The sequence below is a fragment of the Odocoileus virginianus genome, chromosome 24 (genome assembly GCF_023699985.2).
Source record: "Odocoileus virginianus isolate 20LAN1187 ecotype Illinois chromosome 24, Ovbor_1.2, whole genome shotgun sequence".
Taxonomy (NCBI): Eukaryota; Metazoa; Chordata; class Mammalia; order Artiodactyla; family Cervidae; genus Odocoileus; species Odocoileus virginianus.
In genome coordinates, this window is record NC_069697.1 from 51,706,547 (window position 1) to 51,729,602 (window position 23,056).

Consider the following 23,056-nt stretch of genomic DNA (forward strand, 5'->3'; position numbering starts at 1 on the left):
TCAGCACCCTCAACACCTCACCCTGGCCTGTGTCAAGTGGGTACAACCCTTGTTTCCATTTGAGAGGCTGACACACAGTCACAAAGCTTTTGAGTGGAGCTTGACCCACGTCAGATACGCCTATAATTCCTCTGATGACATCACAGCCTCCCCGTCTGTGCAGTTAGTTAGAGAAGATGATAATAAATACTGTTTTACTACTTGTATGTGCCTCTCACCTTCCTATCCCCCAAAGGAGTCAAAGTTAAAGACTCGAGTTCATGCCTCTGCTTCTCCTGCCAAAGTTCTGGGGGACATGGCCCTCCGGAGACCCTTAGGTGGCAAGGCCTGAGTTTAGTCACCGTCTCTGGATGTCAGCAGGCAGAGTGGGTGCCGAGCACACGTAGAATGCATGTGTCGTGAGCGCCTTTGTGCACACATTGCGATCGACAGCAGCACCGCCAGCCGTATACACCCAGGGACAGGATCCCCGCCTGCCTTCTCCGCCCCAGCTCTCCCTCCTCTCCAACTGGCTGCCTCATAGACACAATAAATATATAAACACACACCTCCAACAGCCTCTGCCTTTGTGGCATTAATATTACCCTCAAATCTGGGGACCCTATGTCAGATAGAGGCTCTTCCGTCTTGCTCCTGCCTGGCTAGTTCTGGGACAATAAAATAGTGTCTGACGTTTACTGTGTAGCAGGCATCATTCACACGCATTATTGCATTTCACTCTCACAACTTTGTAAGTTAAGGTTATTATTTGCTCCATTTTACAGACAGCAAAGCTGAAGCAGTAACAGTAAACAGCCCAGAGTTGTGCAGCTAGCACTGTTGGCAGGATCTGAACCCATGCAGCCTGTCTCCAGGGCCCAAGTTCTAAACTCCTACCCTCTGCCTGGCTGGGCAGTCGGACCTGCACACACTTGCCCATCCACGTGGATGGGAGGGGGAGGAGCCAGGTTCTGGGAATCAGTTCGGACACCAGGGGGCAGCATAAGCCTGGCTTTGGCCCCTGAGCCCAGCCCTGTTGGGGGAGAGAGGAGGGGCGTAGAAACCGCTTCCCACCCCCCACCACTCCGGAGACCACCCTTTCCCCATACCCGTCTCTCAGGTTTGGGGGCTTGAAGGTCCCTTGGCCTCCTCCAGCTCCTCCTCCAGCCAAAGCTTCAAACACCATCCCTAGTGACAACGATGACTCAGAAGCTGAGCAAGCCTTGAGTGTGTGAGTGTGTGTCCTTGTGACTGCCTGTGGCTCCGAGTCCTGACGCGTCTGTGAGCCTGCCTGCGCCTGTGTGTCAGCATGTGTGTGCGTGAGAGGGAGTGTCCTTCTGGCTGGGGAAGCTGTGTACATGCACGTTTATTTCTGGGTGTGTCTCCGTGTTTACCCCAGAAACAGATAGGAACTTTGCCAAGGTTGCACAGCAGATTCGTATTCAAACTTGTCCCTTGGGAACCTACAGCCAGCAACTCCAGCCTGCCGCCAGCTCCTACCTGGGTGTCCGGAGAAGTACCCCATGAGGAGGTGGCAGAAAGGATTTTCAGTCCCAGGCACCCCTGGAGGCCTACAGGACTGTGAGCTTCGCGGTCCCCTCCCCCACTCCCTCCCAGCAGCGGGTCACGAGACCTCTAAGGCGTTCCCCACCCTGCAGGGAGGGGGGCCGAGGAGTCCCGGCTCCCCAGCCGCTTTCAGGGTCCTCCACTGGAGGGAGCGCAGAGCCCAGAGGGGTTTCTTTCTCCAGAGGCGCCCCCGGGGGGCGAGGGGGCAGCCCACGTCCCTCGTGAGCCCAAACCCCAGGCCCTTCGGGATTTTGAGCAGGGGAGCTGCAGTTTGGGGTGGCATGTCTCTGCTTGATATTAGGTGACTTTCTGGAGGAAAGCTGATGGTTTTCGATGGGGGACGGTAACTGGGGGTCAGCCCTTCCTCCAGCCTGGCCCCAGGCCTGGCTCCCCTACTCCATACCAGAGGCACACATGCTCACCCCCACTTTCTTCCTCTTCCTCCTCCAGCCCACTTTCTCTTCTCTCTGTCGTCAGAGCTCCAGGGAGGGACCTGGGTAGTCGGAGAAGCCGGAAACAGCGGGCTGGGGCAGCCACTGCTTACTCTTAAGAGGGAGGACGGGAGAGGATTGTGTGTGTGTGTGTGTGTGTATTTTTTTTTTTTCCTCTTCTTTTTGGTGGTGGTGGTGGAGGAGGGGCGCTAGCAGGGCCAGTCCTGAACCCGCTGGACAGAGCTACAGACCCATGGGGCCTGGCAGAGCCCGCTGAGAGAGGGAGCGGACCACAGAGGGGTTGCCAAGGTGAGGGGATGCCTCCAAGGAGGGCGGGTGGGGGGCCTCTGACTCTCAACGCGGGGGGCGGAGGGGAGTGCCCGTCAGGATCCTGCCTGGGCAGAACGGATGGTCCCCAGGAAACTTTCAGCTGGGGCTGGTGGCTGGTGTTACTGAGTTTTGGCAGTTTCGAAATATCAGAGGAATCCGGGGTGGGTACGGGCCCAGCAGCCGCCCCGCTCCTCCCCAGCGTGGGTCACTTTTTCCACACGCCCCATCCCCCGCACCGCCGGGACGCGCTAACGCAGGGGAAGGAGGGCGAGCCGGCGCCCCTCTGCCCTCCGGGCTGGGGGGAAGTGGCCGCCCCTCCCTCTAGAGCGCTGATGGCAGCGGGCAGTGGGTCCTCCGCAGACCCCTCTCCGGGCCCCACGCAAAGGTCCCTCTTCAAGGGTGTGGCCAGGGGGTGAGCGTGTCCCAGAAGTAGAACCTCATGGTGCCCCAGAGGAGGGGGAATTTCCCCCTCAAAACTGCTCCACGCTTGGCCCGGCGGCGTCACGGAGTTAACCCTCCCGGTGCCAAACTGGCTCCGCCTCCCCGCACCCCTCCCCGCCCCCACCGCCGCGCACACACTGGGCTACCCAGAGAGGCGCTTTTGACTTCTGATCCTGCGGCCCCACGGTCAGAGGGCTCAGGAATGTCGGGGGGTGGGGTGAAGTTCAGGCCCCGAAGCGGGGCTGCTGAAGATCCTAGACTTCCCTTCCCCATGGGGAAGGGAACGCGGGCCCCGCCCCCTCGGGCCGTGGCTCCTCCCTCTGCGGTGCTCAGGGGGGCTTACAGCAGAAGATGCCCCTGGCCTGGCAGGCCGATTGAGCCAGCCTGGTTATTGGGTGGGAGTGGGGGAAAGTCTGGGCCCTCCCTGTCTGAGGATGGAGTGGGCGAGATCTGAAGGTAGGGCCATGCCAGGAAGCTGGTCACTCTTCCTAATCTATGGGGTATGGAGAAAGGGGGGCTGCCTCTGACTTAGGGATCACTTCCGTCCCGGTAGGGTAGAGACAGAGGTCAAAGGTCTGAGCACCCTGAGAAACAGGAGAGGAAGCGGGAAGAGAGGAATGAAGTCCTCCCTTGAGTTTGAAACACAGACCAAAAGATGCCCCACCCCAAGGTGGGTGTAGAGAAGGGTCTATGAGAGGACCCTGAGCAGGAGGGGGAGGATTCTGCCTTTGGGAGAAAAGAGGTCTCGGGGATATAGGAACTGGGGGAGGAGCACGGATCTCCAGAAAAGGGGCCTGTCTGCTCTCCGTTCCTTTGGGAGTCCTGGGAGAGGGGAGAAGCTACCGGTTTGCAGGAGAACTTGGGTCTAACTGGGCTGAGGGAGGCCCAGGGAGTTTCCACCCCCATCCTTTCTGTCCTCTCTGGGAAGAGGGACGTTCTGAGAAACACGAACTGAGAGACCCCTGGGGAACCACTGGTTTACCCACTCCGCCTGCAGTGCACCTAGAAATGGGGAGGCAACCACCCCCTCCCTGTCCTCCCACCTCCTTGCCTCTCTCCTTCTCTTCCGGTAGTCCTCTAGGCCCCTCGCCCCTCTTCTAGGCTGTTCGCTGCAGGCTTAGTAACCTCACTTTTTCTCCTTCCTGAGTTCTCTCTACTTTTCCTCTTGCTCCATCTCCCCTTGATCAGGTCTCCTCCCATGCCCCCCTCCTCTTGGGATTATGAGGTCTGGGTCCGGAAGGGATCCTAAGGGCACAGAGTGGTGGTTTATCCCCACTTGGGTTCAAATTGCTTGCAGAATGGCCTTGGCAAGTTGGAGAACCTCCTTGAGCTCAGTTTCTCTGCCTGTGATGGGATAATTTTATATTTTAAAAATTGTTGCAAGATTCTAGTGAGGTAAGGCGCTCAGTGTAATGCCTCGTACATAGTAAGTGCTTAATGAATGATCGCTATTATTACTCTACCATCTTCTTCTTCCTCATCTAGCCAGGCAGTTTTCAGATTGTTTCATGGAACCCTGGAATTTTGAGGGATTTCTCCAGGGACACCATTGGGGTCCAGAGGTGGAGAGTGGGAAGCAAGAAGTGGTAGAATTCCAGGTCTACCGCACTTGATTTCAACAGAGAAATTCCAATTTTACGTAACTGGCTAAAACGGTCTACTTCTTTAAAAAATTTGGAAAGTTCATACTTTACCCAAGCCTCATATTTTGTAGATGAGAAGATTGAGGTCTACAGAGGGGAGGTTTGTTTTTGTTTGTTTTGGGCATCTTAGTTCCCTGATCAGGGATTTGCTCCCTTCATTGGCAGCATGGAGTCTTAGCCACTGGACCACCAGGGAAGTTCCGAGGGGAGGCTTCCTGCCAACAGAATCAGAGCTGGGTCTAGAGCTACAACCCACATTCTCTGCCTTCTCCCAGAGAGCTTTCCCTTCTGCCCCACTGCCCCGTCTCTTACCCTCTCCTCCCTCAGCTGGCTGCAGCTCAGCTTTTCCCACCCCCATGCCTGCTGCTGAAGAAAAGACCTCGTCTCAGGCTTGGCCAGGGAGGGTCCTGGCTGGATATCGTCTGGCTGAGAGCTGTGGTGCTGATGGTCTCCAAAAGGGCTGTCTATGGGAGACCCTTGGCTGCCCCCAAAGGCCAGCTTTCAAGTAAACTTGTTCTTTCTCTTCAGCGTTAGTGTCAGCCGCTCAGTCATGTCCGAATCTCACAACCCCGCGCACTGTAGTCTGCCAAGCTCCTTTGTCTATGGAATTCTTCAGGCAAGAATGCTAGGGTGGCTTTGCCATTCCTTTCTCTAGGAGATCTTCCTGACCCAGGGATCAAACCCGGGTCTCCTGCACTGCAGGCAGATTCTTTACTTTCTGAACTACCAGGGAAGCCCTCTCTTTCTTCAGGCGCCCTCCAAACCCCGTATCATGTCTCTGTGGGGTCTGGTCTCCAAAATGCCCCCAGAAAAGCTGCAGCGGCTCTATGTCGACTTTCCTCAACACCTGCGGCATCTCCTGGGTGACTGGCTGGAGAACCAGCCCTGGTGAGTCCTGGCTGCCCCCTTATCAGCCCCCCAGGGCCCCCCCCCCCCACCCACCTTCCTTCTCAGTAGGTTTTCTTCATCCCATTTTGAGACTTGGGACTCGTTATTCCGCACGCAGTGGTCCAGACTTAGCCGGGAGTCTGTACCGCATCGAGCAGACTACGGCGTGTTGACACACGGAGTTCCCCACCCCCTTAGGAACCTGAGCCACAGAGGAGGGAGGTCAGAGCTGGGGCGAGGGCGCCACCCACAACAGCTGGAGGATTGGGGAACAGGGTGCACAGCCGGGGACTGCGGAGGGCCTGGATGGAGGAGAAGAGGAGGAAGGATGTGCTGAGCTGTTTGCTGTGGGGTGGAGGCACTAGAGTCCAGGAATCCCTGGCCTGAGGCAGCCTCATCCTGATCTTCCCGCAGGGAATTCCTGGTCGGCTCAGACACCTTCTGCTGCAGCATGGCCAGCGCCCTACTTTCTGCCACTGTCCAGAGCCTCCAGACCTCAGCCGGAGAGCAGGGGGAGGGGAGCACCATCTTGCAACACATCAGCACTCTGGAGGTGGGGGCAGGAGGGAGGGGCCAGGGCCAGGGTGGGGCCTGGAGCTGAGGTGAGCCCTGGATGCTGGAAGGAAATTGGTATTCCTCTGGTTAGCGCTTAGCTAGCAGGCAAATTAGATTTTAAAAGCGTGCAAATGCATGCAAACTTCTGGAGTCTGTGACTGTGCTGCCTTTGAGTTCCTGTGTGAATGGGGGGGTTGGTGAGGGAGAATGACATGGGTGAGGGTGAGGCTAACCCCAGTGACCACCCTTCACTTCTAGAGCATATATCAGAGGGACCCCCTGAAGCTGGTGGCCACTTGCCGACACATACTTCAAGGTGAAAAAAAAGCGGTTATGGAGCAGGTATTGTGATACCCCACCTCCCACCCCAACTCAACCCCCGGGAACTTTAGCCTGAGCCATGAGAAACTAGAAGGGATTTGAACTTCAGGAAAAGCTCAGTGTTCTAGGTCCAAGATGATCATGGGAGGTTTCTGTGGTCAAAGTGAGCCCCAAGTTAAGCTCAGAGAAGCTTCCTGCAAGGGACTGAGGGTAGTGAGGGGCCTGGGGAAGAAAGGGCAAGTGATACAGAGCTGTTATCTCCAGAAGATTCCAAAATGTCAGGAAGAACTGTCAAGGAAGAGAAGGGAGCGAGACAAGGGAAGTGGTCCGTCTTCTGCAGAGCAGTGGGCACCCCTGTAGGGAGTGGAGGCTGAGAGAAAAGGGATGGGCAGAGTGTCTCACCTGTCGCTTGTCTTTCCTTGCAGTTCCACCACCTGCCAATGTCCTTCCACTGGAAGCAGGAGGAACTCAAGTTTAACACAGTCCTACGGAGGGTGCAGCACCGGGTGGGGGAGACCCGCCTTCTCCGGGAGGCCCTGCAGCCTGGAGCTGAGGCTGGCCAAGGTGGGGTTCCGGGGAGTGTGTGGGGGCAGCCCCCTCTTGGATCTCAGCCCTGGTTGAACCTCTCAAATCTGTGTGCACCCCGACTTTTGCCCTACCCGCAGTGTCTCTGCACAGCTTGATAGAAACGCCTGCCAACGGGACTGGGCCAAGTGAGGTGAGTAATGGGCTGAGATGCGGAGACTGAGCCCAAAGTGCAGGCTTTGAGGGTCTCAGATCTGTGGAGGGATGGTGAGTACACCTCTGAGGGGTGAGAAAGGGAGGCTACCCTCCAGAGCTGGGCAAAGAGGAAGCGTGTGGCTCCGGCTCAGGCCCCACCTGCCCACAGGCCCTGGTCACGCTGCTGCAGGAGACTGTTGGCGAGCTGGAAGCCGCTCAGGCCCTGGTGCTGAAGAGGATCCAGATATGGAAGCGGCAACAGCAGCTGGCAGGGAATGGCGCGCCCTTTGAGGAGAGCCTGGCTCCACTACAAGAGAGGTGGGGGCAGGGCTGACAGGGAAGCGGGATGCGCTGGGGGTGGACACCTGCTCTCCCTGCTGGAGGTGTAAGAGAGTAAGCAGGCCAGAGGGTCTCGGGGTGGGCCAAGACTCGGAGAAGCCAGTTCCGGCAGAGCCGCCCCTCCTGTTGTTCAGGTCGTGTCTTGCCCACGTGCGCCAGGCTGGCCCGGCAGGGGCATTCCTCCAGCCCATACTTTCCTCTTCGAGCTCCATGCCCAGAGGACTGGGAAGTCCTCTTGGTTTACTGGGCAGGGCATCTTTCAATATGCGCAAAAGCATCATGCGTGCTGGCCTCAGACCTGGGTATCAGACGCCCTGGGGAAGGGGCAGCTCGTTTCCACGGAGCTTCCGGGCACTGAGCGGGAACCCTGCACAGAGCCAAGGCGCGTCCCACCGCCCCTTCAGCCCCGGCACCCTGCAGTTGGGCCCACTGCTCATCCCCAGCCCTCCACACACACTGCCCTGCTTTCTTCCTGGGCTGAGGGGTGAGGGGCTTTCTGGGCCGGGAGCAGGCTGGGAGACTGTGCCCCTGACCACGGTCCTGGCCCCAGGTGTGAGAGCCTGGTGGACATTTATTCCCAGCTGCAGCAGGAGGTGGGGGCAGCTGGTGGGGAGCTTGATCCCAAGACCCGGGCAGCGCTGATTAGCCGACTGGATGAAGTCCTGCGTACACTTGTCGCCAGGTATGAGCCCCCCTCCTGGTGGAGAGCAGACCCCAAGGAAGCAGAAGGGTCAGAGTTGGGGGGGCGGGCGGCACCCGGAGGGACCGGCTGTTCACTTCCATTGTGTCTTCCTCACTCCTCCCAGCTCTTTCCTGGTGGAAAAGCAGCCCCCCCAGGTTCTGAAAACTCAGACCAAGTTCCAGGCCGGGGTTCGATTCCTGCTGGGCCTGCGGTTCCTGGGGGCCCCAGCCAAGCCTCCGCTGGTCAGGGCCGACATGGTCACGGAGAAGCAGGCGAGGGAGCTGAGCATGCCCCAGGGGCCCGGAGCTGGAGCGTAAGCCGGGGCTGGAGAGAGCCTGGGGGGGTGATGGAGGCCAGAGGAGCCTGGGGGACCGGCACAGCGAAGGGGGCTGGTGATGACAGGGAGGGAGGGCTGTGGGATATGGGGACCCTGGGTAACAGTCAAGCCAGAGGAAGGGGAGGGACCCACCAGCGCTGGAGCGGGGTGGCAGCGTCCTGATTTGGCTAAGATGGGGGTTTCTCCCTCAAGAACCCGAGTAGGGAGATGGAGATTAGGGACCAATAGTCCAGGCTGTTCACCTGTGGACTCGAGCTCCTGCCACTCCCGGGCCGGTCGGGACGAGCCCCTCTCTGACTTGCCCTGGCAGAGAAAGCACAGGGGAGATCATCAACAACACCGTGCCCCTGGAGAACAGTGTCCCCGGGAACTGCTGCTCTGCGCTCTTCAAGAACCTGGTGAGGGGCCTTTGGGGAGCAGGGGCCGGGGGTCCTCAGGCCAGGCAAGTGTCCTCGAGAGGGTGTGGGGAGCCCAGGAGAAGCAGTTTCTGCCCTCCACCTCCTCGCCCTCAACCCCCTCGCCCTCACCCCATCCCCAGCTTCTGAAGAAAATCAAGCGGTGTGAGCGGAAGGGCACCGAATCTGTCACCGAGGAGAAGTGTGCTGTGCTCTTCTCCACCAGCCTCACGCTCGGCCCCAACAAACTCCCCATCCAGCTCCAGGTGAGCCCGAGGAGGGGCCCCAGGTGCCCCGGCCAACACCCCGAGGCCTGGATCCTCACTCCTCATGAATGCCCTGCGCCCTGCAGGTCTGGGGTTCATGCACGTTGGGGCTCCAGGGGGAGTGGGGAGGACGAGAACGCAAGTGCACGCTCTGGGGAATGATGGTGCGTGCTATTGCATATGTCCCTGTGGGGTTCTGTCCCAGTTTTTGCAAGAAGAACTATTTTCCTTAGCCATGCTAATGGCTAAGATATTGAAGCACTTTTCTTAGACCAGGGCACTTAAAACGGCACTGTTTTAAGTCATACGCACGCGCACACACGCAGGGTTTGCACCGTGAACGTTACGAGGGAGGTACTCTTACTAGCTTCATTTCACAGATGAGAACACAGACACAGAGACTGAGCACTTAGCCTGGGTCACACAGCTCTTGAATGCTGGAGCTGGCATCTGAAACCTGGAGGTCTGGCTGCATAGCACTGGCTCCTCACCACGTCTCAGCAGGGAGGCCATAATTCAGCTTCAGAAAGCACTGGATCACACACCATGAATTTTTAACTATGTGGTGGGATTTCAGGAGCTTCCGGGCACCCTCAGAGCCAGCCTTCTGCAGGGGCCCCCTTGTCCCCCAGTACCAAGAGCTCCCTCTCCTCCCCTGCTTCAGGCCCTGTCTCTGCCCCTGGTGGTCATCGTCCATGGCAACCAAGACAATAACGCCAAAGCCACCATCCTGTGGGACAATGCCTTCTCTGAGATGGTGAGGCAAGACCCGGAGTTGGGGGAGGAGGGGCTGTAACCTGGGGGCTGGGTGCAGGCTGGTGGGGTGGCTGGTATGAACACTTGAGAGTGGCCATAACTCCTCCTCATAGACTTGTTTCTGTCCTTCTGACCTCCTTTCACGCCAATGTTAACACCGATTCTGTGATGGCACCTTAGACTGCTGTTGGAAAGGCACCATTTTTCTTGAGCAGACTCGGGGGACAAGCTGGGAAGGGACAGTCTGGGCGGGGGGAGGATGCAAGCCCTTCTGAGGAGAGATGGTTAAGTCAGCCTGAGGCTCCCTCCCCTCTCCCCTCCCCTCCCAGGACCGCGTGCCCTTTGTGGTGGCTGAGCGGGTGCCCTGGGAGAAGATGTGTGAAACTCTGAACCTCAAGTTCATGGCTGAAGTGGGGACCAGCCGGGGGTTACTCCCGGAGCACTTCCTCTTCCTGGCCCAGAAGATCTTCAATGACAACAGCCTCAGTATGGAGGCCTTCCAGCACCGTTCCGTGTCCTGGTCACAGTTCAACAAGGTCATTCCCCTGCCCTTTGGATCTTCCGCCCCCAAGCTCTTCACCCCTGGGGCACTCAGGGCACCCCCAGCCTCTGCCCAGGGACCGACCGCTAGGATTTTCACAGTGCCCCGCCACGTTCCTCGGGAGGGCCTCTGCTCTGGCCCAGGCAGGAAAACCCCGTGGCTCTCTGGCGTCCCCCTAGTTTTCATCTGGGGGCCCTCTGTCCTCCCTTTTGCTGGTGATTTGCATGACTCACCCAGATTGTGTGTAAACACAGCTTTGATTTGAAACGACTTTGACCCATTGGGAAAATAGTTCCTATTGCAAAAACCAGGACAAAATCCCACAGGGACAAACGCAGTAACACCATCGACCATGCGTCGACTGCTTAGTATATGCCAGATTGTACTTGAGCACTGTGTGTGTGCTATCTCACTTAATCATCACAAGAAGCTCTTTAAGGTAGGCACTATTACACCAGTTTTATAGAGGATGAACCAGCTCAGAGGCATTAAGTAGTTTCTCCAAGGCCTCCTAGCAAGTGAGGCCATATTTCTGACTCTTGCTCTTAGCTACTACATTTTACTGCCCCCAAAATAATGTGGCTCAGGACTGGATCTGTTACAAAAACGGGGGAAAATGGAGGTCTGGGTGTCTTGGTTGAAGACCAGCTGATTCAATGCTATTATGTACTGATCTCTTTTTTAAAAAAGGAAGAAAGAAAAGCCCACACGACAAGAGGATGTGTTAGCAAAGGGAACAGGACACTTATATCCTGCAAGCTGCCTTCTCTGGACACCACTTCCGCCAGGCCTCATTCGGGAGGGGGTGGAGCACAGTGGTTATGAGGGGGCCCAGCCCAGACTTCCTGGACTAAATCCCAGCCCTGCTTCTCACTGGTTGTGTAAGAAGCAAGTTATTTGAGCTTTCTAGGCTTTCATTTCTTCATCTGTAAGATGGGATTCTCATGGGATCTTCATCCATAGACGTGTAAAGATTAGATACAGTAATTTATGGCAAGAGCCTGGACTAGTGCCTGGCACATGGGCAGCTTGAGTGCCGGCCATTGTCGCTGACAGGGTCTCAGGCGCAGCGTGGTCCCCCACGTGACTCTGCCACGTCGGTGCTCACGGCCCAGTGCCTGGCCCGGCCAGGCTCGCGCTCTGCCCTCTCGTGCTCACACCGGCTCCCCTCTCCCCACAGGAGATCCTGCTGGGTCGTGGCTTCACCTTTTGGCAGTGGTTTGACGGTGTCCTAGATCTCACCAAACGCTGTCTCCGGAGCTACTGGTCAGACCGGTGAGTCCCTGCTCCCAGGTGACCTGAGGATCTGGGCCTCCAGATCCTGCTCCACACCCTACACACCCTCACCCACATCCTCTCGTTCATCCTGGCAGGCTGATCATTGGCTTCATCAGCAAACAGTACGTCACTAGCCTTCTCCTCAACGAGCCTGATGGAACCTTCCTCCTTCGGTTCAGCGACTCAGAGATTGGGGGCATCACCATTGCCCACGTCATCCGCGGCCAGGATGGTGAGGCCACCCCAGCCACTCCTCTGCCTCTATGTCCCCTCAGGGGCTTGTTCTGAGAAAGGTCCTGGCCTTCTTTGATGCCAACCCCGATCTTAGGAAGTTCTTCCTTAGGTTCAGCTTCTCTTCTTTCTTCTGTGGCCTAAACTTCTACCCTCTCACTCGGAGTTTGGTGGGAATGGGGACTGGTGGGACCCTCACCAGCTCCTCCTCTCCTTTCCTTGGTAGATTAAGAATGAGTCCAACCATGGGTGTAGGTTGGGGAAGGGGAAGCAAGTCTGGATGGAGGGGACTCAGGGCCTCATTCCTTATGCAGGCTCCCCACAGATAGAAAACATCCAGCCGTTCTCTGCCAAAGACCTGTCCATTCGCTCACTTGGGGACCGAATCCGGGACCTCGCTCAGCTCAAAAACCTCTACCCCAAGAAACCCAAGGATGAGGCTTTTCGGAGCCACTACAAACGTGAGCTGTGAGCCGGGGCTGGCAGCTCTGACTCCTTCTGCGGCCCACCTCCTCCCTGCTCCTGGCTGCTCCCACCCCCCCTGCTGTGGGGTGTCATCATCACCCCATCATCCCTGACTTCTTCCTCCATTGTTATTTCCCTGCTTCTGGACCCTGCCCATCATCCATGCTCACCTTTTCCAGCTCCCTTCCTCCCTAACCCAGAAGCATTCCATGGCTCTCCTTTCCTCCCCACAACAGCTGAGCAGATGGGTAAGGATGGCAGGGGTTATGTCCCAGCTACAATCAAGATGACTGTGGAAAGGTGAGTGTGCTGGTGTGGATGGAGGGCGGGGCTGATACTTACTTGTAAGCAGGAGGTGTGGCATCATCCCCTGGTCAGTCACACATACCTCCTCCCCTCCTCCAGGGACCAACCACTTCCCACCCCAGAGCCCCAAATGCCTACCATGGTGCCACCTTACGATCTTGGAATGGCCCCTGACTCCTCCATGAACCTGCAGCTCTGCCCAGATATGGTGTAAGAAGCTTGAGAGATAGAACTGGGAGTGGTCTGTGCCAGCAGGCATTCAGCATGGGCATGGGGAGAGTTGGCACTGGGGGTTGAAGTGGGGAATTTCCTTTGCTTGAAAGGGATCCCCCAACTTTCTTTTAAAAATAGAATTTTAAAAACCTATTTTATTTTTGGCTCTGCTGGGTCTTCCTTGCTGTGCAGGCTTTTTCTCCAGTTGAGGCGAGTGGGGGCTACTCTCTAGTTGTGGTGTGCAGGCTTCTCATTGCAGTGACTTCTCTTGTTGCAGAGCATGGGCTCTGGGGTTGATAGGCTTCAGCAGTTGCGGCTCCTGGGCTTTAGAGCACAGGCTCAGTAGTTGTGGGGCTCAGGTTTAGCTGCTCCACTGCATGTGGGATCTTCCTGCAACAGGGATCAAACCCATGTCTCCTGCACTGGCAGGCGGATTCTTTACATTGAGCCCCCAGGGAAGCCCCGAGATTCCTGGGTAGGGGGTTGGGAGTATCCAGGAGAAGGGCTGGCCTCAAGAGTCTGCTTTCTTTCCCTAGGCCCCAAGTGTACCCACCACGCTCTCACTCCATCCCCTCATATCCAGCCCTCCCCCGGGAAGAATCAGTCAATATGTTGCCAGCCTTCCAGGAGTAAGTGGGGCTACCTCTGGGGAATGGGGTTGGGTCACCCCCTGCAGTGGGGATGGGCACTTGTATTTGTGAAGAGAGGCTCTTCAGTGAGGAAGGGATGGCAAAAATCCAACACCTGTGTTTCTTCTGTCCACTCCATGGAGGTGTTAATAGTTAAGATCCAGGTTCAAATTCCAGCTCCACCACTTGCTGACTTCGGGCAAGTAACTTAACTCTGATGCCTCATCTGTAAAATGGAATAATGATGATAATACCTACTTCACAGGATTATTGTGAAGGTTGAGTTAGTAGTATGTATAAAGCTAAACATAGAACCCAGCTCCTAGTAAGAGCTATGCAAGTGTTAGTATTCTCTCTCCTGCCTCTGAAATCTACTGTCATTTTTCTCTTACCTTGATTTGTATAGGTTTATCTTTCTGGCCTGGAAGTGGCAGACATTTTTGTTCTCCAGGTAGCACTCAGGTGCTTACTAACTCTCAGTCAAGGCAGCATATCTTCCCCCCATAGGAGCTGAGGTAGAGGCGGGATCTTAGAACCAGCAGAGTTCAGAGTCCAAAGAAACAGCAGAAATTAGCTAATCTATCCTTCCTCTGTCCCCCGCTCCAGTCCCCAGTGCATAGAATAACATTTATACAGAGAAGAGGACCAAACTCACAGGGAGAAATGCCTTGCCCAAGGCGATGCCATCAGGATGCGGAACTGGAAGTAGTTTCCGTGCTCAGTGGGCTTGACCTTGCGATAGCTGCCCTGGCCCGCCCTCCTCTGACTGTGCCCTCCCCTTCCTGCTTCCAGACCTCACCTGCCGATGCCGCCCAGCCTGAGCCAGATGAGCCTGCCCTTTGACCAACCTCATCCGCAGTGAGTGACCACCCCCGCCCCCATCCTGAGCTCAAGTTCCTCATTCATTCCCAGCCTCACCCCCACCCTGACCCCCAGCACCACCTCACTGACTTCTCCGGGGCTGGCAGGGGCCTGCTGCCGTGCCCGCCGCAGGATCACGCCGTGTCCAGCCCCGAGCCCTTGCTCTGCTCAGATGTGACCATGGCAGAGGACAGCTGCCTGAGCCAGCCAGTGGGGGGGTTCCCTCAAGGCACCTGGTGAGTGTCAGCCTGCGGGGGGTGGCTGGGGGGGTGAGGTGTGGGTACCATGCCCATCTCACTGCTGCTCCACTTCCTCCCTGCAGGGTCCGTGAAGACATGTTCCCGCCCTTGTTGCCTCCCACGGAACAGGACCTAACCAAGCTTCTCTTGGAGGGACAAGGAGAGTCAGGGGGAGGGTCCTTGGGAGCCCAGCCCCTCCTGCAGCCCTCCCCCTACGGGCAGTCTGGGATCTCAATGTCCCACCTGGACCTAAGGGCTAACCCCAGCTGGTGACCCCAGCTGGAGGCGGAGCCCAGAGAGACCGCTCCCCTGCCCCCACGGGCCTGCTCTGGGCACCTGCCCCCGCTGCTGCCCAGCAGCAGAGAGGGAGCTGTGGCCTCCTCTCCCCACCCACTCCCTGCTCAGGAGGAGAAGACTTTGCCAGGAGAAGGTACACTGGGTGGAACATACCTACTCCTTCCCTTCCCACACACCCCTGCCCTCTCCCTTCCAGACAGTGGAAGGGAAATTCAGGTTCCAAGTGAGACATGCCCCAACATGCCTGCACAGACAGCGCACGAGAGCCCGCACACGCGCACACACACACACACGCACACACACACGCGCGCTCTCCTTGGAAGATGGCGCTCAGCAGGAGGGCTGGGCAAGCGGGGGCATTTCTCCACCTGCCCCAAGCCGGGGCTCAGCACTCACGGATGGAAACGCACACACGCACACATCTGCTCCACAGACGGAGGGTGGCGCTGTGGGCCTGGACCCCGGCCCTGGAGAGATGGGAAGCAGTTCAGGAGACCCAGGGAGGGAGGTGGGGTGGGGTCTGTACATTTGGTTACAGATGTGGCTTTTGCCCAGATTAAAAAAAAGAAAAAGTCCCAACCAGCTCCAGATTCTTGTCAGTCAGCTTGAGGCTTCAGGATACGTGTGTGAGATTGTGCGGAAGTGCAAGGGCTGAGTCTGTGTATAGCCAGGTGAAAGCATGTGCACTTGGGACATGTTAACATGTGGATGTCACACGTTAGTTGTATGGCTACATAGAACACTGACCTCTCTGACTGTGCCTGTGTGACAACATAAGTTAGCAAGTATGAGATACGGCACACAAGGCCCCAGCGAGTATGCTGGCCTCTCAGACGTATGCCAACCCAAATGTACTCAGTTCTGGGCATGACTGTGCCCACGTGGGTCTATGTGGCTGCGACATCTGCTTATCAGGCTGTGGCTTTGGTGGATCACCACCCCCAGTCCTGCCCGGAGGCAGAGTGTGAAACTGGGGTCCCGATTCAGGTGTGTGGTCCCCTTGCTTCTTTCCTATTCCCCCCACCCACCGCCAGCTTCCCTCCACTTTCCCACCCCATGCGCCCTTTCTCCATCTTAGGGGTCAGAGATCCTAAGCCATAAAATAAATTTTATTTCAAAATAACAAAATAAATAATCTACTGTACACGATCTGAAAAGAAAGACGCTCTAACTGCTCAGACAGGTGCTGCCGCCCAGCCCCCAGCTGAGGGAGGACCCTGAGTCCACCCAGGCCTCCCGAGGGGGCCGGGGAAGGGGACCCCACACCCCCTAGACAGGGCAAGGAGGAGAGAACGCCGAGGGCTTGGGGGGGAGATGGGGGCCGGGGGGCAAACTGCAGCACTTGTTAAATTAAAGAAACAGACTAGAAGCACAAAAATGGGGGGGCAGCGGGGCAGGAGCACATCCCGTGGTCCAAGGCCCCAGGATCTGGGGGGAAATGTTTCTATTTTCAGCTGCTGGACCCTCCCAGAGAAGTCCCCCTGTCCCCCATGTCCAAACTGAGTCCAACTGCTCGTGTCACTGGTTCAAACTAGAGAGAATGGGAGTGTGCGGTGTAGGGGAAGGGGGACCCCAAGTGCCCTGGGGGCAGAGTTCTCGCCTTCTTGCTCTAGGCAAGGGGGAGGGGACACCGTGCTCCCTCCCTGTGTCCTCTGGCCAGGCCCCTGCTCGTTATTGCTTGAAGCCCCATAGTCCTATGCCCATGGGGCGGGGAGGGGGGGGGGACGCAGGAGAAGGGCAAGGGGAGGATCCGGGGTCGTGACGGGAAGGCAGGGTGAGAGTGGAGGGTCTGTATGAGACAGAAGCCTGCGGTCTGAGGACGCCAGTCCGCCCCTCACTGCCGGCTGGCCTCCGCCTCCACTTTCACGCTGCTCCTCCGGCCTTCCACCAGCGCAGGATGCGGGCCTGGGGCCGGGCATCGGTCCAGAAGCCCCTCCTCGAACTCTGCAGGGAGAAGGACCAGGTCAGGCGGCTGTGGGGTGGACGCCGCACATAGAGGTGGCTGAGCAGAGAGACGGGGGCGGAGAAGGCTGCGGGACGAGCTTGGTGTACCGACTCCGGCCCACTTCCTGTCCAGGGGGTGGGGGCGGGGCTGCATCCCCCAGCGCGTGCGCCCCCTCCTCTTTCTGGCTGTGTGTAGCTCGCTGTCTCTGTGTGTGTGTCTCTTTCTGTGTCTCTCCCGCCCCCGTTCTGCTGGAATTTCTGGTTCTGTCAGGAGCTGTGGGGGCGGCTTGGCTCTGACCTCTCCCCCTCCCCCCTTCCCAGGCCCTGCCGCCCCCACTCTTTCCTGGCCTCCTCCCAGGCCCCACCCACCTCGCCAGGCCCCCCAAGTTTCTTAGAAGCCAAAACAGGGGGAACACAGGAAGTCAGGCTCCCAGCTCCTCCTCCAAGAAGAGCCCCCCTTTCAGTCCCCACACCCACTTCCCACCCACGCACAGTTTAAAAATACCAAGCTAGGGTTGGTGGCTTCGCCTGCTGCGTCACTCTCAGCCCAGCGATGCCCGGCCCTCTCCGCCGGCCTACTTGCCTGACCCCTCCCCATCCACACACAGAGCATCCCCCTTCCCCTTCGGGCTCCTCCAGTTCCAAGCCGGCAACCCCACTCCAGCGCCCCGCCTGCTCCACCCGCTCGCACTGGCACAACTTCAGCCAGGCTTCCGTTGCTGCTGGCTCTCCTCTTCCTGCTCCCCTCTGCCCCCCCTTCTGTCTCCCTGCTCCCCTAGCTCCCCCTCGCAGATTAGGGGTTGGACTCTCCCTCCTGGGAACAGCCCCGCAGGGTCCCCCCCCCTTACGCGAGGCCTGGCTGGCTGGAGCCCCACCATCCTGCCCTCCTCCCGCTGGCCCCAGGACACCAGGATCGCTGAGTGGGGCCTGGGGAGTCGGGTGCTTGGGGACAGCACTGCTGGCTGCCTCACCTGCGAGAGGTGGCTTCGCAGGCACACAGGGGCTGAGGCGGCCCACGCGGTCGTGGGAGACGAGGCGGGCTAGCCGCAGCCCCTCATCCATCAGTGTCTGCTGCAGGATGTGGCGGCTCCACAGCCCGTGGGCTGGCAATGCCAGAGGCAGGTCAGCAGGGGGCGGCGTCAGCCTTGGACATGACCCCACAGCTGCGGGCATGGGCACGGGTCAGGTAAGGGACCACAGCAACGGAACCCCCACCCTCAGCCACACAGCCAGACCCACAGGCCCAGGCCCACTGGCCCCGACCCGGCCAGGCCTCCCAAGCCCGCTCCAGGCAGCTGCCTCCCAGCGCCCTCCTCCCGGGCCCTCTGCCCCCAGTAAGAGGGTTGTGACGCACACTCACCCTGCAAGTGCCCATCCAGGCTCTCCCCAGACAGGCTGGCGCTGTCCTCCTCCAGGCTGGGGCGGAATGGGGGAGCATAGGATTCAGGGCCGGGAGGAGGCTGCTGGATTTCAGAGTGACTTTGTTCTCCAACCTGTGGATGCCCAAAATAAGGAAATGAGGATTGGCAAGGGTGTGGGTGGGGGACGGCTGCCCTAACCCCCGACGTTTGCCCTGGAAAACCCACCTCTTGTTTCAGTTTCTTCACGGGGGGACCTCCCAGTTCTTCAGGGTGGAGCCTGCGAAGATGGAGAGGAACAAGGACAGTGAGGCAGGGGAGGGACACGTGGCAGACACAGAATCTAAAATGCATCGTTTCCAGAATCTGGAAAGAGGCTAGCGAAGCAGGTGTACCCAGCTCAGGCGCCACTGCTGCAGGGGCAGAGGGGGGCCTGAGATGGATGGGAGGAGGGGCCAGACCTCAGACAAGTGGGCTTGGTCAAAGCAAGGCGGGTGGGAGGCAGGATGAGAGGCACCTGAACGGGAAGACAGGATGTGACCCAGCTCCTAGGCACAGGAATCTGATCAAGGAAGAACCTAGAGAAGGGGGTCTCACCTGGAACCCTTCAAGGACGATAGGTAGGTGCTCTCTCGGGCCACTTGGCGGGACAGGGAGAAGAGTTCCACCCTCCGCAGTAAGAGGGTGTTGTCCCTCATGCAGAACTGGGCAGCAGCCTCGTTGATGGTCAGCTGTGAAGAGGACCATCAGAGCAGTCAGAATCCTGATTCACTCACTACCTTGCCCAGATCTCCTCCCTCCCATTCTCCATCAGACAAATGAGACCACCCATCAGGTGTTCGCTTGGGTTTCTGACACTACCAGGTACTTCCTGGGGGAGGAAGACAGAAGGCAGCACCCAGAGCTTCCTATGAATGCCAGGGGCCTCCTCCACTGCTGTGGGGTCCCGGCTGGCATGGAACTGGACAGCTGGGCTCTTGCCTGTGTCTTTGCACCCCCTCAGTGGAGCCGGGAGGCACAGCGGCAGCCGGGCTTGGTGGAGGAGGGGTCAGGACTTTGGGTCCTGGTCACCGGGCAATGAAACCGACTCGGTAAATGTGAGGATTCTCAGAGGTAAGCAGGTCAAGCTCTAGATGTCCCGGGCAATCCTGGCAGGCTGGGGTCCTCACCTCGTGCAGGCTGAGCTGCTTGCCCTCCCGCCGCTTGGAGTCAAAGCGGCCATAGATGATGCTGTATTTGCGGATCTCCTCCTCCTTCTGGCTGTCATTATCGTCCATCTCAAAGATGTGGCCCACGCTCCGTGCCAACTTCTTGTTCAGCTTCAGCAGGGATGTCACCTCCCCAGCATCCCCCCTTGGGAAGCTTCGGAAGATCCTCTCCACGCTCTCCACCACCATGCGCACCATCTCTGGCTCCAGTCGATCCGGACCACCCCCAGTCCCAGCTGCTGCCAGCCCCCCAGCCCCAGTCCCCTCAGGGCCACCTCCCCCTGCCGGTGGGGAAAATGGGGGTGAGCCAGCCTCCTCGTCTCCTCCTGCCCCGACATCGGACTCTGGAGTGCTCCGGCCTGGCCAGATCCGGGGGTCCCCTGCCCCAGGCCCCCCAGGCAATGGTGACAGCTTCTCTCCAAGTTCAAGGGGGCTCTTGGGGCTAAAACTGCGGGCACTGCCCGCCTTTTCCCCTGGGCTACCATGCCCATTGCTCATGCTCCCTTTCCGAGTCCCGGCCGTCTCAGAGATCTTGAAGAGTGGGATGCTGGAGACAGGCACGGCAGGCACGGGCTGGCTGAAAAGCCCTGGGTTGGTGGCCCACTCTCTCAGAGCCTTCTGCAGGCGTCGGACGTGGAGGGGCTTCGTGGCCATGCCCACGAGCGCCATGATCTCCAGGAACTCCTCCTCCCCCGCCTCGCACAGCTGCTGCACGTCGTCCCCTCCCTGCTGGATGAAGGTCTCGTAGTAGGAAAGAAGGTTGGCGCGCTGCAGGACCCGGTACAGCTGCAGCTCCCCCAGGGTCCGAGGCAGGGCCATGGCTCGGGAACTGGGCCTGGGAAGGAGGCGCACAGGGTGGGGGGGGGGGGCAGTCAGCGCAAGTTCCCTGCTGGGTACCAACCCACCCTCACAACTGCCTTCTCTCTCCTGCCTGCTTCTCCTCCCCGCTGTTGAATGCTCTCTCTGCAGAGACTTGAGCACAGACCAGGCGAACCAGCCGCTGCTCAGAGGCAGTGCTATCCCAGACTGGCTAGAAGTACCAGAAGCCAGACGGGTCTGTTGTGGGAGTCAAAGGCCCCAGGCTCCCCCATCCTCAGCGTTTACTTTTGTGGTCTGGGGCAAGGAGACCATGAGTCTGAGGCCAGTCAGGACACCCCTGGATTAGCTGGACCAACCTTTCTTCCAGAACACCATCCTCACCTTCCACCCTACACACCTAAGCAGTCTTAACAATACAAAGTTAATGTCCAAGCTCAGGTGAACATAGGACCCTTGTCCTCCCTACAAGGGAAACTAGGGCCACTGCTGGCCAGCTGTATTCCCTGGTGGCATCCTGCTCACGTGGCTGAGCGGGAGGGGTGTGGCCCCTTGCCCTGCCCGTTCTCACAGTGAGCCAGGCAGACCACCCTCTGCTCCCCTTTCCCACCCCTGCTCAGCTTTTCCCGCGGCTGAGGCATTCTCTGCACCTGCTTGCTCTGCCTCTCCAGGACCTCCCCTGCCTTCCAGACTGCCCAGGGCCCCTCAGCTGGTCCCTCTCCCATCAGCGACCTTCCCACCTGCTCCATTGGTAGGGCCATCCCTTCAGCTCAGGCTCGGGGGACGGGAGGGGTGCCTCAATTGTTCTGCTCTGGGGCCCGGTCCGCCCCCACACACTCCCACAGTGGTAGCGTCTGTGGGCGAAAACCGCCGGGGGGGCCTCCCGCCTACTCTTCTCTCCTTCATTTTTCCACCCACATCTTCAAGTGTTGTGGGGGAGCGATTCAAGGAGGCCTCTCGAGGGAGGGGTTGCACATCGAAACTCCCCTCCCCACTCTGTAAATAAAGCTACAGAAATGAACAGACGCCTAAGGCTCGCCCCGCTTCTGCAAAGCTCCTCCGATGCTCTCCTGGTTCAAAGGCGCCGGCTTATCCCGGATCCCGAAGCCGCGCGCTCGATACCAAAGACGCGCTGAGCCAGCTGAGCGGCCCCCCGCCGGCACGATTGTCAGCTAGAGCCCCAGGGCTTCCCCTGCCGCCTGGGAGCCCCCACATTCTTTGCAGGGGGCTCACGTGCCAGGTCATGCCCCCAAAATAAACGGGCGATGGAGAATTAGGTACTACTCTTTCTCTAGTCTTTCCAGTTGCATCAGATCCCTGTCTGCTCCCCTGGGCCCCCGAATTCGAAGACGCACCCCCTTTCCGTCAGTCTCCATCCCCCACCCCCGTCCCGCTTCCCCTCGTCCTCTCCTCGACCTCCGCCCTCCGGACCCCTCTCCCGAGTCCAGCTCCACCCATCTCCACTCCCCGCCGCTTCCCTTTGCCCACTAACTTGAGTCTGGGCTGCGGGGTCCGGCGGGCGCTGTCCCCTCCGCCCGGCGGCTGCTCGGCTGTGGGGGAGGCAGCTCTGTGCATGGACGGCTGGAGACCACCGGGGGTGCCCTTCTCAGTGCCTGGCGCTCAGCGCCTGCTGCGCGCTTCGCTCTTCCCCGCGCGCGAGGCCGTGTCCGCCGCTGTCCGGGCTCCGTCCCTCCCTCCACGTCTCCTCTCTCCGAGCCTCCGCGCCTCTGTCTGTGCCTCTGCCCCCCCCTCCCCGGCTGCGCTCGCCGCCTCTCCGCGCCTCCGCCCCCGCAGGACGCACGGGGAGCGAGGCCCGGCGCAGAGCTGGCTGCCGGGCGGGCGGAGGGCGTGGGCCGAGCCGGGGGCGGGGGCCGGGGGCGGGGGGCGGGCGCCCGGGCCTCTCCGCCGGGCCGGGGAGACGCCGCGGCGGAGAGACGGAGAGAGGCGGAGATGGGGGGGAGGGGAGGAGCGTGGAGACGGAGGCGGGGGCGGGGACTCAGCCCGGGGCGCCGAGTCGGAGACTGAGGTGACCGAGGCCGGGCTGTGGAAGGCGGGCTTGGGGATCCAGCGGGCGGGGCGAGGTCGCTCCGTGCCGCCCACGCCGGATGCACAGCCGGCCTTCTCCGCGCCCACGTACCCACGTGAGCGCCCAGCCGGCGACATTCTTACTCCCACTCCCCCTTCCCCTCCGAGAGGAGAGCGGAGTTTCACAACCACGCACAGGTACACAAAGGCAGCGAGCACCGCAAAGGACGGCACACGCGTCTGAACAGCTCCGCGGACGCCTGCTGCCCACGCTCCAACCTCGCGGTGCTGTGCTTGTGAACGTTAGGAGTGAGCCGGGAAAAGTTGTTGGAGACTCGGGGTGCGCGTCTCCTTTCGTGCGCCTGACTCCCATAGAGAGTGCGCTTAAGGCAGGTCTGTGAGCGTGGGGCTCCGCAGCAATCTCTTCCATCCCCAAACGCTCTTTCCCAGCCCCTGAAGGAGCTGTTTGAAGAGCCAGTTCTCGGAAACCCAGGCGCCCTTCCATCCACGCCTGGAGTGCACGTCCAAGTTTGGGAAACAGGAATGGGCGGGGCTTGTTAGAAGCTACCACTTAGGCGCGCGCCGATTACTGTCGCGACGGGTTTTGTTAGCGCTAAGGTCGGGCATGGGAGGGGTACCCCGCCTTCCTCTGCTTGTCGCACCCTATTTGCTGAGGATGGGTACCTGTTCCCGGGAGACTGTTGTGGTAGCCCTGGAGAGGGAGGATACCCTTTCTAGGGACGTCTGTTAGGGCACTTGGCCCGCAAGAGTCCAGAGTGAGATGGGCAGCAGGCCGAGTTTGTCCAGCGTGGCTCCCTACCGAGGAGTAGGAGGGAGGAGCTCCTTCGAGGAGCCTGCCCCTCTCCGAAACCCACTCCCTACCCCCTTTGTTTCTCCCAGCTCCATCTGGTTCCCATTACACTCCCGCCCACGGCTGGGAGGGCGGACAGGCGGGAGCTCTGAGCGCCCGGCCCTGCGGCTCTAGGCCCCGAGGAA

The 23,056-nt window shown here is 59.2% G+C and overlaps 2 protein-coding genes and 1 long non-coding RNA gene across 7 annotated transcripts; 1 reads left to right on the forward strand and 2 right to left on the reverse strand.

Annotated features, from left to right (window-relative positions):
• Nucleotides 1-1,349: 1,349 nt before the first annotated feature.
• STAT6 (signal transducer and activator of transcription 6) lies at nt 1,350-15,844 on the forward strand. Of its 4 annotated transcripts, XM_020878388.2 has the most exons (23): nt 1,353-1,560; nt 2,178-2,285; nt 5,142-5,278; nt 5,693-5,831; nt 6,092-6,175; nt 6,580-6,718; nt 6,820-6,872; nt 7,044-7,192; nt 7,764-7,895; nt 8,020-8,208; nt 8,543-8,630; nt 8,771-8,893; nt 9,558-9,650; nt 9,979-10,185; nt 11,371-11,465; nt 11,564-11,700; nt 12,014-12,160; nt 12,401-12,464; nt 12,570-12,680; nt 13,220-13,312; nt 14,105-14,170; nt 14,281-14,409; nt 14,496-15,844. In XM_020878388.2, exons 3-23 carry the CDS (start codon nt 5,163-5,165, stop codon nt 14,683-14,685), a joined length of 2,544 nt encoding a protein of 847 aa, XP_020734047.1. In that variant the 5' UTR covers nt 1,353-1,560; nt 2,178-2,285; nt 5,142-5,162; the 3' UTR covers nt 14,686-15,844. The 4 variants fall into 4 exon arrangements, with proteins under 4 accessions (XP_070310860.1, XP_020734047.1, XP_020734046.1 ...); XM_020878387.2 differs by having other exon boundaries at nt 1,353-2,285; XM_070454759.1 differs by lacking the exon at nt 12,570-12,680 and having other exon boundaries at nt 1,350-2,285.
• LOC139030881 (uncharacterized) lies at nt 12,821-14,074 on the reverse strand. Its single transcript, XR_011483328.1, has 3 exons — nt 13,968-14,074; nt 13,428-13,538; nt 12,821-13,073 (listed from the first exon to the last, which is right to left on the reverse strand). It is a non-coding gene; the product is annotated as an uncharacterized lncRNA (long non-coding RNA).
• On the reverse strand, nt 15,798-21,797 carry NAB2 (NGFI-A binding protein 2). 2 transcript variants are annotated; one of them, XM_020878389.2, is made up of 7 exons: nt 21,528-21,788; nt 19,181-20,054; nt 18,609-18,742; nt 18,240-18,291; nt 18,014-18,146; nt 17,625-17,816; nt 15,798-16,653 (listed from the first exon to the last, which is right to left on the reverse strand). In XM_020878389.2, exons 1-7 carry the CDS (start codon nt 21,608-21,610, stop codon nt 16,544-16,546), a joined length of 1,578 nt encoding a protein of 525 aa, XP_020734048.1. In that variant the 5' UTR covers nt 21,611-21,788; the 3' UTR covers nt 15,798-16,543. The 2 variants fall into 2 exon arrangements, with proteins under 2 accessions (XP_020734048.1, XP_070310862.1); XM_070454761.1 differs by lacking the exon at nt 17,625-17,816 and having other exon boundaries at nt 21,528-21,797.
• Between the last annotated feature and the right edge of the window lie 1,259 nt (nt 21,798-23,056).

Coding starts and splice junctions, on each gene's coding strand:
- STAT6 (XM_020878387.2), top strand. CDS start 5,163: ATGTCTCTGTGGGGTCTGGTCTCCAAAATGCCCCCAGAAAAGCTGCAG. Junction 5,279..5,692: donor TGGCTGGAGAACCAGCCCTG/GTGAGTCCTGGC, acceptor ATCTTCCCGCAG/GGAATTCCTGGTCGGCTCAG. Junction 8,209..8,542: donor CAGGGGCCCGGAGCTGGAGC/GTAAGCCGGGGC, acceptor TTGCCCTGGCAG/AGAAAGCACAGGGGAGATCA.
- NAB2 (XM_020878389.2), bottom strand. CDS start 21,610: ATGCACAGAGCTGCCTCCCCCACAGCCGAGCAGCCGCCGGGCGGAGGG. Junction 18,292..18,608: donor TCGTCCTTGAAGGGTTCCAG/GTGAGACCCCCT, acceptor CCATCTTCGCAG/GCTCCACCCTGAAGAACTGG. Junction 18,147..18,239: donor TGAAGAAACTGAAACAAGAG/GTGGGTTTTCCA, acceptor GGGCATCCACAG/GTTGGAGAACAAAGTCACTC.